Genomic DNA, 16,917 nt, shown 5'->3' with positions numbered 1-16,917 from the left:
TAGAAAAGGAACTGTGGGGAATGCAGAAGCATCAGGCAGGGAAAGGTCTGCTTGGGTGCGTCTGCTCGGAGCCCCCCACCCCGGTCAGACTGCACACCTGGTGACCAAGCGCAGTTTGCTGCATCAGAGGTGGGCAAGGAAGGCCGCTGAGACTATTTACTGCCCTTCCCTTCAGAATCCGTCTTGTGTCTCTGATCTCACTGTCCCCGGGGGGCAGGGGAATGAGCTAGCACACCTAGGCACCGAGAATAGCACGGCCCATACACCAGCAGAGACGGCTGCAGCTCTGCCGCACCACACAGGAGCTATGAATCAGAAGCTCCTGGACACGGGGCCGCAGCGCCCGGGAGCTGGCGGATACAGAAAACAGCACAAATATGCAATTTCCTCCCAAATCTTAACCCCTTTCAAGCTGTATTCGTCTCCTAAAGCAATCTCCCTTTCTGAATTTGCATAGGGCTAAACTATATTAAATATATAGCATTATATATAGCATTATATAACATGTAATACATAACATGCTATATGTAACTTATACACGACATATTATATATCAGACTTAATGTATTACATATAGTCCCTATCAAAGGAGGTTGATATAGAACCCGCAAAGAGGTTTTTTTCTCCCAACAGATCACAAATCCGCTGAAGGCAGGGACTGGACCATTCACTTTCTAATCACCACTGCATTTGCCATGTGGATGTTAGCTACAAAAATGCAACACAGGGGCTGGAGAGATAGCACAGCGGGTAGGGCATTTGCCTTGCATGCGGCTGACCCGACCCGGGTTCGATTCCCAGCATTCCATATGGTCCCCTGAGCACGGCCAGGGGTAATTCCTGAGTGTAGAGCCAGGAGTGACCCCTGAGCATCGCTGGGTGTGACCCAAAAAGCAAAAAGAGAAAAAAAAAAGAAAAGAAAATGCAACACTGGGCTGGAGTGATAGCACAGCGGGTAGGGCGTTTGCCATGCACGCGGCCAACCCGGGTTCGAATCCCAGCATCCCATATGGTCCCCTGAGCACCGCCAGGGGTAATTCCTGAGTGCAGAGCCAGGAGTAACCCCTGTGCATCGCCATGTGTGACCCAAAAAAAAGCAAAAAAAAAAAAAAAGAAAGAAAATGCAACACAAACATCTTCAGAGTCAATTCTATGCATCAAGTTTATTAATAAGATGTTTGTGCTAATAGTAACCCTTCAGCAGTTCATCCTCACTAAAATGGACTTCTAGCATTAGCTATTTCTTAATAAGAAGCAAGACAGCAACACTTCTACTTTTATAAAAATCACTAGCAGATCCCATGGGTGTGGTTTAGCAGGGACGCTGGTTTTTGTTTTTTTTTAAATTTTTCATAATTGAATCACCGTGTGGTAGTTACAAACTTATGAACTTTCATGTTTGCATTTCAGTCAGACAGTGATCAATGACCATCCCTCCACCAGTGCCCATTCTCCTCCACCAATGTTCCCAGTACCCCTCCCCCCACTCCCACCCCCACCCCCACCCTGCCTCTGTGGCAGGGCATTTCCTTTTGTTCTCTGTCCTGTTGGGTGTTGTAGTTTGCAACAGAGGTACCGAGTGAGGGACGCTGTTGTTATAAAACATTCTACCTTCTTCCAGAAGTTGTTATAAGGTCTCATAAATTTGGGCCAGTGAAGGGAATCGTGTCAAGTGGAACTGGAGTGTTTGTCACCATGGGCTGCACCACTCAGCCCCCTGATACAACCAGACACCAGCAAGCAGGACAGCTTCATTTGCAATTTAATTCGGAAAGAAGTGCAGTATTTTGTATTGTCTAAGGCATTATACTAGAGGAGGCTAAAACACAATAAACTGAGTTCTTGTGCAAAGCTAAGACAAAACAAACATAAATGCCATATTCCTTATGGTATATTATTATTCGGGGAGCTGCACAATGTTTTAGCAGGAGGTAAAAGGTTTTTTACCCCTGAATTATATTCTCCTGTCTTATACTTCCCAGCTAGAAAAATCAATTTTGAAATGACCTATCTTTAAAATTTGGAGTCACTACTCACAAAATGTTCTCAAACTTTTGAAAAGAACCTGTCGTTTTAAGATATAATTATAATTAAACTATTACTAATAAATGCTACCTGGATCACCCATAAAAGGAAAAATGGGGTAGAACTCATGGAAGACAGCCATCATACCTGGGCAATCCCTCCAAGATGACTTCTCAGAAGAAAACAGGAGCTTCTTCAAAAGAAATGCCTTTATACAAGGAAAGCGATAGTTATTAAAAGTACATTGTAAACATACCTCAAATTGTTATTCACTCAGGATAAGTAAAATAATTTGTATTCCTTTTCTGACCTTACCATTTCAAATGCTTTCTTCCTCAGATTCAAGAGTAACCGTGAAGTTATTTACTCAGAATACACTACCATAAACTTGCTTTTACATTCATAAAATAATTCTTCAAAAACCATTATCCCCTGGCAAAAAAAGAACTGATAAAGAGTAAGAGGTGTTTCCTGGGGAAATGGAAGAAATCCACTTCTCCAGGGACGACAAGAAGGACCCCGGGGAAGAGGACGATGTTTCCTTCCGTTCCTGGGGTGAAAGCTCCACCTCAACCAAGTCCTCTGGCTGCTCTGCCCGGAGAGCCAGTGTCTTCACAGCCGCTGACCCCCCCTCTGTCTGCACATGCTCCCAGCTCCATGGCTTCCTGTTTTTCTCCTGCTGGTAAACTCGGCTACACTGGTGGCTAGACCCAAAGTGCTTTGTGGTGGTACAATGCTGCCTTCTAAAAGGGGGTTTCGGGGCTCTTTTGTACCCTCCTTGGGCTCCATCTTCTGGACGTGAATTTCTCCCCAGCCAATCCGAGACGAAGAGAATACGAGGGCAGTGACTCAGTGTCTGCAGGGGAGGCCTTCAGCGCTGGGTCTGAATTCAGCCCACACTTGACTCACTCAACATAAGCACAGCAGGGCTGGAGAGATCACACCAGAGAGTAGGGTGCTTGCCTTACATGTGACCTACTTGTAAGGATTCCCTCACTCCATATGGTCCCCAGAGCCTGTCCGGGGTAATTCCTGAGCAGAGCCAGGAGTAACCCCTGAGCATCACTGGTGTGGCCCTAAACAAACAAAAAATATACATATGCACAGCACAAATTTAGGATTCTGTAAGATATCAAAGTAATATAATTAGCACAGCGACTGGCATAGGTCACTGGCTTATGGAATCATTTAGAAGTATTTTTATGAAATAATAAAATCAATATAAAACAGTTTACACAGACAACAATAAAGTGCTTCTGATTTTTACCTAAAATGAAAGCAATCATAGTTAAATAGTGTAACTACATTATACACTTTTGGAAAGGTGAAGGGTGTCGCCACTGTGTCACCATTATTGTACCCTATTCCTGTACCCTCTTTTTGATAGGCTTCCTTTAGTCTTTCACACTTGATTTACACCTGATCACATGTGAGAAGCATACTAGATATAGGACTGATTAATGCTCTCTCTTTTCCCACAGAATTCATAATTATTCTTAATAATTATCTATCAAGCCTTCAAAACACCATTGTTCCACATTTAACATACATGGTTATATATTAGGTTGTTAAGCTTTTACTAAAATATACAAGCTTTCTGAATACAACCTCTTCCATATCTATTTGGGATTATTTCTATAAGATTCATATAAGTAAAACTACCTCATCAAATCATCTTTTTAGGCTCCAATTATAATGTAAAGTCTTTGTTCCTCAAATCAAAGTATAAGCTTCTACCACATAACAATCAATCTACTCATCCATGTACTATGCTCTATGCCAATTATTTCATGTTTAAGGATTACAAAAAGGATTTGATAGATACCACTGATTTTTATTTGCAGTTTTTTGATCCCTAGTGAGAATATAGCATGCCAAGATTCAAATATATGTAAATCAAACTAAGTCTGTCTTTTGAGCACAGGAAAGCACTTTTTTTGAAAATTATTTGAGTTACTACCAATATTACTCCAAAAAGCCAAAGCTATATGCTAGAATAGTATAAGCTGTGAATTTACATTAAAATTTTATAGTTTTAGGCCATAAAATTGGGAAGTCATCTTTAACGTGTTGGAACTATGACTTTAATAGACCAAATAAAAAGAGCACCATTACTGTGAAGCACAGGCCTCCCTCTAGAATGTTCTTACTCAACAGAATCATGAGCTCCTGGGCTTCTGAACCTTGGGTAGAACCTCTGATCTTTTGGAAAATAAAGTCCACCTACTAGCGTGGTCCTGATTCCATTTTTCTTTGGGATATTTATTGCAACTGCAGGAGCAGACGAGAAACCCCAGCTGAGTAAGCCTGGTGGTGGCAGAGCAGAGACAGTAGCGACAGGAAGTCGAGTCGGCACGATCTGAACACGGCCTCTGGGGGGGTGTCGGGGAGGGAGTCTGTTACCTGGACGGGTGCGAGGACAGCACAGGGTCCACCTTCAAACTGTTCGAGCGCCGATGCCTCCGAGTCACTGAACACAAACCCTACAAACGAAAGCAAGTCACCAAGATTAAAAGTGGGATCCAAGTTGGCAGCCAAACACATCTGCGGGTGGATGGCTGTCATCGTTTTGATGCGCTTTGCTGAGAAAGAGCCCTTGCCACGACAGCCAAATGCCTGCAAGTGGATCGGACACAACCCCTGTGGGGAGGGAAATGGAAGAATCCTATAAGGGGGGGCTGCAGCGCTGAGGCGGTGCCCTCATAACAGACATGACTCGGACTACGAGGGGCCCTTTCCCATAGGCATCTGCTTTCATTTCGATCTCTGATCACACTCTTTGAGCTAGGAACAAATGGCATCGTCTGGTGAGACGGTGAACGGACCATGGCCCAACTGTTTCAGACTGACAGCAGCTAGCAAAGCTCTCCCAGGAGCCTGGGCTCAGCTAAGGAGACGCTGAGAACCTTCAGGAACCCATTTCCCCTCTCTAGATCCCCAGGGACCTCTCTTCACAGAGATCCTTTCCGTTTCAACACGCTAGAAATCTGTCTAATCACATTAAGTCTGCTGAGTCATTAATTCCATCACTCTTCTAGTAAGTACTTAACAGACATGAGATGGCATGCCAAGCATTGAGGGTACATGCGTGCATGTCACAGTCCCTGGTGCAAAGGTGCCAATGGCACCATGAGGACGCAGAGAGAAACTGATCACTCCCGCAAAGGGCCATGCTCTGCTCTGCACACTCACACAGGAGGGCCGGGGTCATCTCAGGACCAACGGGGGGCCCTCTGAGCACTGCCGGGAGCAAACCCCTCCACCCTGCTCCCGCGCAGGGCTGGGAGTGGCCAAAGTACTGCTGGGTGTGGCCCCCAAAGCAGATAACTACTTCTCCCTGGGAGTAAGTGCATGTTGTGACAAAAACATGAAGACGCTAATGTGGATGTGGGCAGGAAGGACCTTCCTCTGCCCGAGTCAAGTCCATCTTTGACGCCGACCTTGGATGAGAACGGGCCAGAGATGCAAGAGGGGAGGACGACTTCCAAGAAGGCACCATTGCCGCAGCACAAGAGTTTGGCAGCAGCAGGCAGGTCAGTGGGCAGCGGAAGGAACTGTGGGAGTGGGACGTGGAATGGTGTGCGAGGCAAGTGTGTGACCCACTGTGCCATCGCTCCAGCCCCATCTCTCCATTTCTATTCCATCATCAATCTACCTGGTCTGCGCTCACCCGTCAGTGTCTCTCACACAGACTACCGCAAAGCACTTCTGACTAAATTGGTCCATCTCCCCACACCTTCCCACCAATCGCCAGCTCTTCTCCACAGAGTGCCAAAGGAATAGCTTCCAAGTAGAAGTCAGGCTTGTTTTTCAAGCCCGTGTTCAAGAGAACATGTTACTCAGCTTGTTTGTCTCAATGTTTCTTTATTTCCTCTCTGGAGAAGACTGTGTTGTCTTGATCACATATTTCTCCACTTTCTCTCCTCTCACATCTTTCTAAGCAAGTTCAGTTCAAGAAAACTACCCTGCTTCAAAAAAAAAAAAAAAAGAAAAGAAAAGAAAACCAGCCTGCTTAAAACAATCAACGGCTTCTTGCTACAATGGGGATGAAACCCAAACTCCTTTCCACAGCCCCAAAGTTGCTCTTCAATCTCGTAATAGTTGCATGCGCAGGTGTTAAGTGTGGGGGAAGGATCAGCACCTGAAGACCACTGGGCAGACAAGGCACTGCAGGTGGGACCCGTCTGTCCCAGTGGCCCTCATGTCCTTTTACCCTCACCATCCACAGTGACCGAAGGCCTGGAGAAGACCCTAAGGTCTTTACCTGGGGTGGGCTGTTCACTCCATTTACCCAAATCCTTCTCATTCCCGATTTGGTTATGATCGTGCATCTTCAGAGATATCCTAAGTAGAACCCCCTACCAACCCTAATCATAATCTGTCACTGCTTATTCAGTGTTCTGTGTCTTGAATTAAAGATCTGAATTGTCTGTTCTTCTGATCAGTTTTCCATGTTTCATAGTTCCTACTCAGTAACCACAGGTTTTTGAAAAGCTTTTTGAAAGTTCGGTAGGGAAGATGATGAAGTCTGTTTCTGGAGATGCCAAATTCAGCTTCAAAAGTCTTTGCTCGCCATCTGACAATACTCAGGAAAAGCAGGAAAGTAGGAGTCTGGAGCTTAGGAGGATAAGATCCAAGAGAGCAATATGGATGGCAGTTAACTTGAGTAGGAACCGCGGAACAAAGATAATGAAGCCAGGAATACAAAAAAAGTCGGCAGAAGCTGACTCAGCAAAGGAGATTAACCAAGATTAGAAGAGGCAGAAAAACACATTTAGGAGCTGGAAATGCAAAAAAATTCACCAGGCAAAGGGTGATGGATCACCTCAACACCGCTGCATAGAATGAAGACACAGATTAAAACATGGATGTCGCAGGGAGTACTAAAATCAGAAATCAAGAGTGACAGAAGAGACGCCAAATTTGAAAGAGTGAAATGTGATTCAGAATACAGAGAGTAGAGGTAAGCTTTGCTAACAAGAGCTTCATTATCTCGTTATCTATAATACATATAAAGGGGGAAAGGGAATAGCTCATAGGGTAGATCTAGGGCTTCATATGCTGAATGGCCAGAGTTTCAAGAAAGGAGTGCAGACTTCAAAAATTAAAAAAGGAAAGACGGGGCTGGAGCAATAGTACAGTGGGGAGGGCGTTTGCCTTGCATGCAGCTGACCTGGGTTTGATCCTCGGCATCCCACATGATTCCCCAAGCACAACTGAGCATGACTGGATGCAACCCAAAAAGCAAAAAAAAAAAAAAAAAAAAAATGGAAAGCCATGAGTCCTTGAGAGCTGGCAGGGAGTGGCCAGGCGACAGAGCTGTTTGCTAGTAAGAAAAGGTGTCCAGAGTCAAGAGCCATGGAGATACTGCAGCGCTGTTCCCAGAGCCCGGCAAGGGTTAACATAAGGCCAGGACCCACCTTTCCACACCAGGCTGACATTCACACTGACGGCTGAAAGCAGAGGTGGGACAGCTGGCTCTGTTTGTCCACATCCAGCTGTGCAGCTGGTCTCTGGACCAGCAAACGTCACTCTCAAACACACCCCCTGCAAAAAGCCTCCCCCAAACAAAAAATCAAAATCACAACAATAGAAACAACGGTAAGAATGGCCAGGAATGGAGAGAGAGTACAGCAGCTGGGTGTGACCAAAAACTAAAAGAAAAAAAAAAGTCTGGGGTGACTTTAGAGAGATAGGAGACGCCAGTGTGATAGCAGGAAAGGCACGTGTGCGGCTTTTTAGACATGAGCCAAACTGTCTTTTTCTCTTTAACTGGGCACTCTTTCCACTGTGAGAAGCTGCGGACGAATTATAATTATGTAGACTTGAGTACTTGGCACACATTCTCTCTGACATGAATGAAGTCAGCCTGGTACTTCCAGGGAAATAACTGACAGTATTTTTACCAGTGAATAAAATATAAGTTTTCAAGCAATAATTAAAATCCGGAAAACTTATGCCAACCACTGTGAGCCTGACAGCTTCTGAATGTTTGAGCTGCTTCTGAGATCAGTGATGATGGCAGTAAATGCAACTTCTGATGTTACATAACGAATTAATATTTGGAAGTGATGCTTCACTCCAGTAGACCAAGAATTCCCAAGTGATAAATGGGGAAAAGATCCACTGAGAGTAAAAGACAGACCCAGGGAATCTATGCTAGATGGAGGGTGCGGAAAGCTTACTGAAGTGGTTTCAAATTCCAAATTGCAGAGAATCGCTAGGACAAGAAACCACTGCGGGCTGATTTTTGGTATTGTATCAAAAAAAGTCCTCAATGAGATGAAAAAGCTAGGAGAAAAAACACCCAGCTTACCAATGACACATGTATTTTTCTGTATACAGGTCCAAAGCAAAGGCACATAATTTTAAAACACACAAAACTGTTTATGGTATACATGATTGTGTGTATTAAATAAAAATGGGTAATAGTTACCAGAGCCCCATCAGGGAAGATCCATAAGTAAACCTTGAACACCACCAAGTGTGTCCCCAAACAAAACAAAACCCAAATAAAAATGAGTTAAAAAACTGGATGTTATAATAAGGTAGGTCATCTAGGTAGGTCAGAGAAAGGAAAATCTATGTAGAAGAAATAAAAATCTTCCATCAACAACAAAAATCTCTGAAATTATTATGCTCCACAGTGATAATTTATTGTTTATTTGGAAGAAAAATGAGTGATGCTGTTGTATTACTTTAATAAAATGTAAATTACACTACACTAAGCACCTAAACACACTTCCAAACTTTAATCCAAATGTATTAATATATTCTATGCTTTGATCCCTCACTTATTTGTTAAATCACATTTTAAAAAATTATATAACACACTGGTGAAGGATCTGGAGTTGGAACACTGTAGGCCTGAAACTCAATCATGAGTTATGTTTGTAACTCACAGTAATTCAATTTTAAAAAATTATAGGGCTAGAGTAATAGTATAGCAGGTAGGGTGCTTGCCGTGTATGCGGCTGACCTGGGTTTGAACCCTCATGGTCACCCAAGCCCGTCAAAAATGATCCCTAAGCACAGAGCCCTGAGCACCACTGAGTGTGACCCAAAAGTTATATAACAAAAATGATCTTGACTGAGAACTCAAACCTCTGATTCCGACTGACTACAGCTCTCCCTTCCTCCCTGAGCATACTGACCCAGCAGTGGCCAGGAGCTCCGGGAGGCCCCTGCTGGGATTCTCAGCCAACTTGAGGAACTGGTGGCACTGACATGTAGCACCATGGAGCGGGGAATGGCCCGACGCACTCCAGCAGGCCCAGAGACATACCTGGGCTGCTCAGGAGCCTGCAGGGCCACCCCCAGGATAGTTCAGGGCCTAGGGGCCACATCCAGTGGTGCTGAGCATCTCCAGGGTTACACCCTGCACATTCTGGGGACCATGTAGTGCCAGGACAAAACTGGGGTTTGCTAGACATATACACCTTAACCCGTGTACTCTGTCCGGTCCCCAAAGCTAGATGACGACTCCTTTGGTTCTGCTGAGATGTGGTTGACCTGAGCATTTCTTACAACCTTCATTACCACTCTCTTGGCCCAGACCACCATCATTTCTCCTTCGAATTATTGCAATGGTCTACTTGGATCTTCCTGCCTCACACATCCACTAGTTTATTCTCAAACACAGCAGTCAGTGTAAAACTGTGTGATACTGGGATGGGGACTGAGAGTTTGCCTTGTAAACGGCCAACCCTGGTTTGATACCTGACACCCAAGTATGGTTCCCCAAATACCACCGGGTGTGATCCCTTAGCACAGAGCCAGGAGTAGGCCTGGAGCACTGCCGAGTGTGGCCCAATCTCCTGTTCCCCAAACCAAGCAAAAACACACCACAAAAACTTGTGATGCAGGACCAGTGATATCACAAGGGGTAGTAAGCACACGTCTTCCATGTGTGAGGCACCTTTTGATCCTGAGTCCCACCACTGGGAGTGGCCCCCACAACAACAAAAAGAAATAAAACCTTGTGATATCATATTGCTCTTATGTTCCAAACCTTCTGATGACTACATATTTCATTCAGAGCCAGAACCATCTGCATAATGGTCTACGAGGTCTGACGTGACTGGGGAGAAAGCGTTCCCTCTCTGTTAGTCCTCTCCTTATCCCCATCCATCGCTTCCTCTGCTGCTAAACCAACCTTTCCATTCCAGGCATACTCTGCACCACATGCTTTACGATGGCCATTCCCTCTGCCAGGTCCAAATCTTCTAGGGCTGCACAACCCTATGTTGTGCACAACCCAGCAATGTCAAGCATCAACTCAAAACTTATCTTAAAATGCGGCCTACCCTGGTCACCCCTCACAAGACTCCCTGTTTCCTTAGTGCCATGTATGCCAGTGCTACATTCAGTTCATTTTTTTGTCTTCCTTCCCATTTTACCAAGTGTAAACTGCAGAGTTCTGGGTCACTGACTGTTCGAGTTGGTGGGAAGGAGGGAGGGAGGCTAAATCATGCTCATGAACTCAGGAAGTACCTATCTCACGCTTTTCTTCACATAGTACAATGAGGTAGGAGTTAAACATAAATTTTCAATTTAAAACTAAAGAACTTTGGAGGGGCAGTGTCACTGCAGCTTGTACGGCACTTGCCGTGTATGTGGCCAAACTGAATTCAATCCCTGGTACCTCACAAGCCACCCCCCCACCTCCTCCCCACAGCCCCAACAAGAGTCATCCCTGAGTGCAAAGCCAGGAGCAAGTCCTGAGCACAGCCAGGTGAAGGAAGCCCGGAAAGCAAAAATAGAAAAAGGAATTGCAAACCTTTAAATTACTTAACTTATTGTTAAACACTGACCAAAAGTGGTAGGAAAGTCAGTACCAAGAGTTGAGGTATTTGGCTGTAGCCCACCGTGATTCTATTCCCGGCACCAGATAATCCCCTGTGTCACTGTGTATAAAAAAAGGAGGCCTCTGGCACCATTGAGTGGCCCAAGCCATCCCGGACATAACACAATTGGGCACAACCCCACAAGGAACTGACAGCCTAGGTGGCAGGGATGAGTCGGATCCCCCTGAGCGCTGTTTGCGGATGCTCCCACCTTCCCCCCCAAAAAAAACCCTACATTTGTACATTTAAAAAAAAACTGTAGAAGAGTCATCTTAAAACAGACCCCCAAAAAGGGTCATGCTCCATTCCAATGAGATAACTGCTTGAGCATACTACCTAAAGTTTCCAAATTCAGAAAGATGAAATTAAATGACGTGTCTCACGTGACATGCTGCTTTCACACATCAAAACCATCTGACATGACCAATCAATACAACTTCATGAATGAAATATCCCTAAACATCATTTTATAAACAACGACCCCAAATATCCCGTAGGTCTAATTTGCTTTCAAAAGACCAAAGAGATCCCAGCTGTCCATTCAGAGCCCAGTGAAGGGACTGAACTCCAGCCAACGGTGACATCACATCACTGAGGCAGTCGGGCGAGTGCAGCAAGGCCGCGCCGGTGCCTCTCCCCACCCGCTCCAGAGGCTGCCTCGACAATCCGTGGCCATGACTCTGCCTTTGAGAATGTACCCGGGAACACAGACAGCAATTATTACAGCACAACCCATCACAGAGAGCTCAGAAACACAGATCGGGCTCCCTCTTAAAAACATCATCAGTGTGAGGCCCTGAGGAATCCCATATCCACACTCTTAACTGCACTTTCTGAAGAGCAGGGCAAGAAGAAAGATTCTTTATCTTGAAATAGTACTTATGGAACGAATCTTGCAGATGACCTTCGGTACGAAGAAAAGGTGGCAGGGCATGCCAATGTCATTATTAAGTTCTACTCTGAATAATTATCCATTCAATAAATGATAATTTCTTGCAGTTGGCAGGGCCCAGAGAACCATCTTTGGCTTGGCTGGCAATGAAACACTCATTAAAGCAAGCTACCATTTTCTGAGTGTTTGCAATGTGTCAGCTATTGTTCCAAGTGCCTAAATGTCTTTCCATGCCTTTATTCCTCACAGCAACAAAATATATGGTTGACACCAACGTCATCTGTATTTACGTAGAAGAAAACTGAAGTTTTAATTAAGCTACACAACCTGAACTTAGAACCCAAGTACTGGCATATAATCTGCCTGAGCCCAGGTGCTGCTTGTGGCCACATGACTGAGCACATGTGTCACTCAAACAAGTATCTCCCGAATCTCCCCCCTTGAGATGTGGACTTTCATGCGTCCATATCTAATGCTGGTGTCTGCGTAACGAGTTCTCTCCTGTGGAGAAGTCTGCGTTCTCTCTTGAGCGCACTGCTCTCTCTCACTTTCTCTCCCTCTTTCCCCTTCCTAAAGACCTCCAAATAAAATGGTTTTACTTTAAAAAAGAAAAAAAAAAGAACCCAAGTACCTAGTCCAAAATCTACTCTGAACTGAAGGTCCTTGAATTTTCATCACACTATTAATGTAACTGAAGTTCAATATTACCTTATTTCTCACTGTAAATAGTTAATGTCAAGTAATATCATGGGAAGTAAAATCTTTCAAAGTCATCACAAACTTGTATATTTCAGGGCTGCTCACTATTAGGATAAATAAGGTGCTAAGTTTTAAAATCCATAAATGCAGGTGTTCCAAGATTTCAGGGGGATATGAGTTATATCTGACAACTGAATCTGTAAAAAGCTGAGTTAATCACACATTGAGTTTGAAAACACAAAGGAGAATAACAAAAACAGCCAAATTAGGAGTTGGGAGAACTCGAATTCATCTATCCATGTGTGTAACTTCGGTGGGGTCACTTAACCTTCACCACTAATTTTTCTCATGAGCAAAACAAAAGTGATGGCCTAAATAACCTAACTGCCTGTAAGAATACATCATGGTTCTAATTTCATCAGCTCCTAAAGAGAAACAAAACTGGCAGGGGGGAGGCATTTACTTACACTCTGAAATTTTTGCTCCAAAACAAATATATATGTCGGGAACTGGAATTCCTCTGCTAAACCTCCCATCTCCATCCTTTGAAAAGAAGATATTTTCTTGGTAATAGCTGATACTGACTGGCCTGCAGGGCTTCGCACGGACACTAGTTAGCCTCCCGACTCGGAAGGCTGCAGTTCAGGTCACTGAGTCGCACCCTAATCCGTCACTCACCGCCAACTCAAGGTGTCTGTTGCTTCTGTGACATCCAAGCCCAGAACGGGCGCCCACTGCCCCTCGCACGGGTGGGAGGCGCCCGGCGCGGCTCCCCCACCGCGCACGCATAACGCTGAAATGCGAGCCTCGGCGGCGGCGTTCTGATCCCGCGCACGAAGTTCCCTGGGCATCACCGCTCCGGGTACCACCAGGTGCGGCCCGGGACTTCCGTCCGACGCCGGGGACGCCGGGCCTGGGCCCCCGGCCCCTGCCTACCGTCTGCAGGGCGGGGTGCCGCGGCCCCCGGGGGGCTCTGCCTGCCGACGCCTGGCCCACGCCGCGACGTTTCAAAACAGCCGAAAACTACTTTGCGGAAGGAAAGGCCGGAGGGCGCGAGGGCCCTGGGGGAGAGGGGTCCCCAGGGCGGGGCCGGGAGGACACCTGCGGGGGGGCCCCAGCCCCAGCCCCGCCCTCGCCCCCCCCCGCCCGGCGCGGCAGGGGCGCTCGGGGTCTCGGGGTCTCGGGGCCCGGCGCGCCCGCGCTCCCCAGGGGCCGGGCAGGGCGTGTCCGCCCAGCGGGGGGTCAGCGCGGGCTCGCGCGGGGTCGGGGAGCAGCGGCCCCGCCGGGTACCTTGCGTCCAGCGGCAGAAGATGGTGTCCGAGAGGCCGGGGCTGCTCTGGGTGCCCCACACCAGCTCCATCAGCTCTCTGGTCAGTTCGGACATGATGGGGCACCGGCGAGCGGGTCTCGGCGTCCGCGGCTCCGGCCCCGGAACATGGGGAAGGGGCGGCGACGGGAGGCAGGACCTGCGGGGCGCCGGCGGCGGAGGGGGCTGCGGGGGAGACGCAAGCAGCACCCCGGGAGGACGGCGGCTACTTGCAGGGACCGCGCCTGTCAAGCCCACGGCCGGCGGCAGCTCCGACTTTCCCGTCCCGGAAGTCCTGGGCCACTTCCGGCTCCTCCTGCGCTCCCGCCCCCGCCGCCGCCGCCGGAGGAGCGCGGAGACCCCGCCCCGGAAGCGGAAGTGAAGGGCGGGCAGCTCCTGGACGAGGGGCTGGAGGCTCCGGCTTGGCCGGCCTGTACCTCCCGCCCCGTACCTGCGGCGGTGGCTGTGGTGGGCCCAGCCTGCGCCCCCCAGACGGGCGTGGCACGCTTTTCCCTCCTAGAGCGCCCGCTCCTCTCGCAGCTGGCCTGGTCTCACCCAGGGTGCTGAGGCCAGAGCCCCGGAGGAACTGAATCGCCTGTTGCTTAGTTTCTCAGGGCTACACTGCAGCCTACAACGGGCCGGGTCTCGCCGGGGGGCCGGCCGGGGCCGCAGGGATGCTCCAGGAGCTGGAGAGCTGCAGCCTCTGCACCTTGCAGCCACGTCCGGGCACACCACCCCAACGCCCCTGGGCGTGTTGTACGGTGCCTTAGAAATGCGGGGCACACCACCCCCAGCGCCCCTGGGCGTGTTGTACGGTGCCTTAGAAATGCGGGGCACACCACCCCCAACGCCCCTGGGCGTGTTGTACGGTGCCTTAGCAATGCGGCCTGCCGGGCGCAGCACACGGTCAGGGTGCTGACTCGGGGATAACCCAAGCCGCCCGTGTGTCCAGGACAGGCCCTTCTCCAACGTCCAGGTGTCAGTCATACACTAGCATTTCGGTAAAGATCATTTGCGTGAAAGCTCCTATTTGTGCTTTAAAAACAAACAAACGAACAAACGAACGTACTCTGTCTAAACTTTTGAGTTTTCAGACAAAGAGACAAAATCTGATGTTTTTCTCCAGGTTGCAATAAATTGCAAAGTAAATTGTGCTTTGTTTCCGACCAAAGAAAGTTTTGTTATATACTTCAATGGAATTGCTCACAATTGCCTGAATGATATTTATAGCCTTCCCCCTGATTTTTATTCCCTTTGGAGTAACCTTGGTCCTATTTTTGCAATCCCATTTGCTAAGGTATAGCATAAATGTCACTTTGTAGTAAAACCTTGTTCCAGTTATGGCAATCTAAATAAGTGGAATGTCTCAAATTTCAGAGTACCTTGTTTGTAACTTGTTTATGACAACTATTGTAATTATTGTTTTAGCAAGAATTTGCTCTTCTCTTGAAATATAGTCTTGATAAAACCAAGGATCTATCTTAACATCTACTACGGAACCTGGATGTTGTTACAACTAAATAAATAATACTTAAGGAAATAAAACTTGCTTTGACTAGAATCTAAGAATTCTCTATCAGGCCGCAAGCATGGAACCAAGCGAAATAGAACTGAGTGGTCCCTAATTATGGGCTAAGAATATTTTGCAATTTAATGGTAATTTACATAATTTCTCCACTTCCTGAAAGCGTCTGTGTTCATAGAGAACCTGATGACAGTTATATAAGTTTGCCATATTTGTTTTCTTTCCATTAACATATACAAATGAGTTATAAATTAGATATGCTATGAAGAAAAAAATCTATGAAGAAAAAACTATGCTTTCAAAAGTTTTCGTTTTTGTGAGGTGTGTGTGTGTGTGTTTGTGTGTGTGTGTGTAATGTATGTGTGTGTTGGGGCCACACCTGATGGTGATCAGGACTTACTCCTGGCTTTGTGCCCAGGGATCACCCCTGGTGGGGCTCGGGGAACCATATGTAGTGCCAGGGATTGAACCCGGTTGACTATATGCAAAGTAAACACCCTATCTGCTGTATTATCACTCCAACTCTCAAATTTATTTTTTTAATGAACTGCTTCTTGATCTATGGTTCCCTTTGTTTCTAACTACAATTAACTGGCAACGTCTTGGGTAGATGTTGACATGTATGTCCTTTACCCACCAAAGTTTTATTCCTTATTTGCAGTGTTTAAATTTTGTTAATTAGCAGACAATATCTTAACAAGTAATAATTTATTACTGTTAAATTAGTGTTATTGCTTAATTAATTAACTTGAATTTTGAAATTACGCTATAAGAGAATTAATGTTCATTTTAATGTTCGTTTAAATTGTTCTTACTCAGTAATTATCTATAAAAATAATAAATATTGAAAGCATTCAGGTTTGTTGCATCCCTATCCAACACAGAATAATAATGTCTGATTATTTTAATGACTTGAAAATTATGAAGATTCTATGAAGTGTTTATATTGTTTCATGTTTTACATATTTTCCCCTTAGGTACCTCTTTAGTTTTAATTAAAATACTGTGTATTAAGATGTGCATAGGTTGCATAATTGGTTTTCAGTCCTAAAAGAGAGCTCTACAACATCAAATAATTTCTGCCAGATGTAAGTTGTATTAGTAATACCTCTTTTAAGTTAAAATAAAGGTACTTTCATAAAACTAGGCTGAGACTCTACATAATCAATTCTTGAAACTATGTAATTTTAACTGAATAGATTTGCATGCAACATTGTGTAAATTAAAGAAGTGCAAAGTGTTACTTTGATATGTTTGCATATTGTAGCTTACCTATAATATTTTCTGCCATTGCAGTGATATTTTTCATATTGTGTGGTGCAATATCGTTGCCTATCATCACACCTGCTAGAGTATCTATTGCCAGGAAGACAAGAAATAGGATGTGTTGGTGAAGAGGTGGTAAAAAGGAGAACTCTTCTGTGCACCGTTGGTAGGAACGTAAATTAGTGCTTCCACTAATTTCTAACTTCCACTAATTTCTTTCACTTTTCTAACTTTATATCCCAAGATTAAAAAAGATTCTTAAAAAAATATTAGATCCAGGGACTGGAGAGATAGCTTAATAGGTTGATTCTTAAAAAAATATTCTTAAAATATTCTTAATATTCTTTAAAAATTCTAA

At 45.7% G+C, this 16,917-nt stretch overlaps 1 protein-coding gene across 1 annotated transcript in view; it reads right to left on the bottom strand.

The window, feature by feature from the left end:
- The window catches only part of MINDY3 (MINDY lysine 48 deubiquitinase 3), a 61,114-nt gene extending 47,022 nt beyond the window's left edge, over positions 1-14,092 (bottom strand). The window contains exons 1-3 of the mRNA XM_004605337.2: positions 13,753-14,092; positions 4,429-4,508; positions 2,173-2,233 (exon numbers count right to left, since the gene is read on the bottom strand). Of these exons, the coding sequence (XP_004605394.1) occupies positions 2,173-2,233; positions 4,429-4,508; positions 13,753-13,846 (235 nt within the window). The 5' untranslated portion in view covers positions 13,847-14,092. The remainder of the gene's footprint in view (positions 1-2,172; positions 2,234-4,428; positions 4,509-13,752) is intronic.
- Between the last annotated feature and the right edge of the window lie 2,825 nt (positions 14,093-16,917).

The sequence above is a fragment of the Sorex araneus genome, chromosome 9, assembly GCF_027595985.1.
Source record: "Sorex araneus isolate mSorAra2 chromosome 9, mSorAra2.pri, whole genome shotgun sequence".
Taxonomy (NCBI): domain Eukaryota; kingdom Metazoa; phylum Chordata; class Mammalia; order Eulipotyphla; family Soricidae; genus Sorex; species Sorex araneus.
This window is presented reverse-complemented; position numbering and strand designations above follow the sequence as displayed.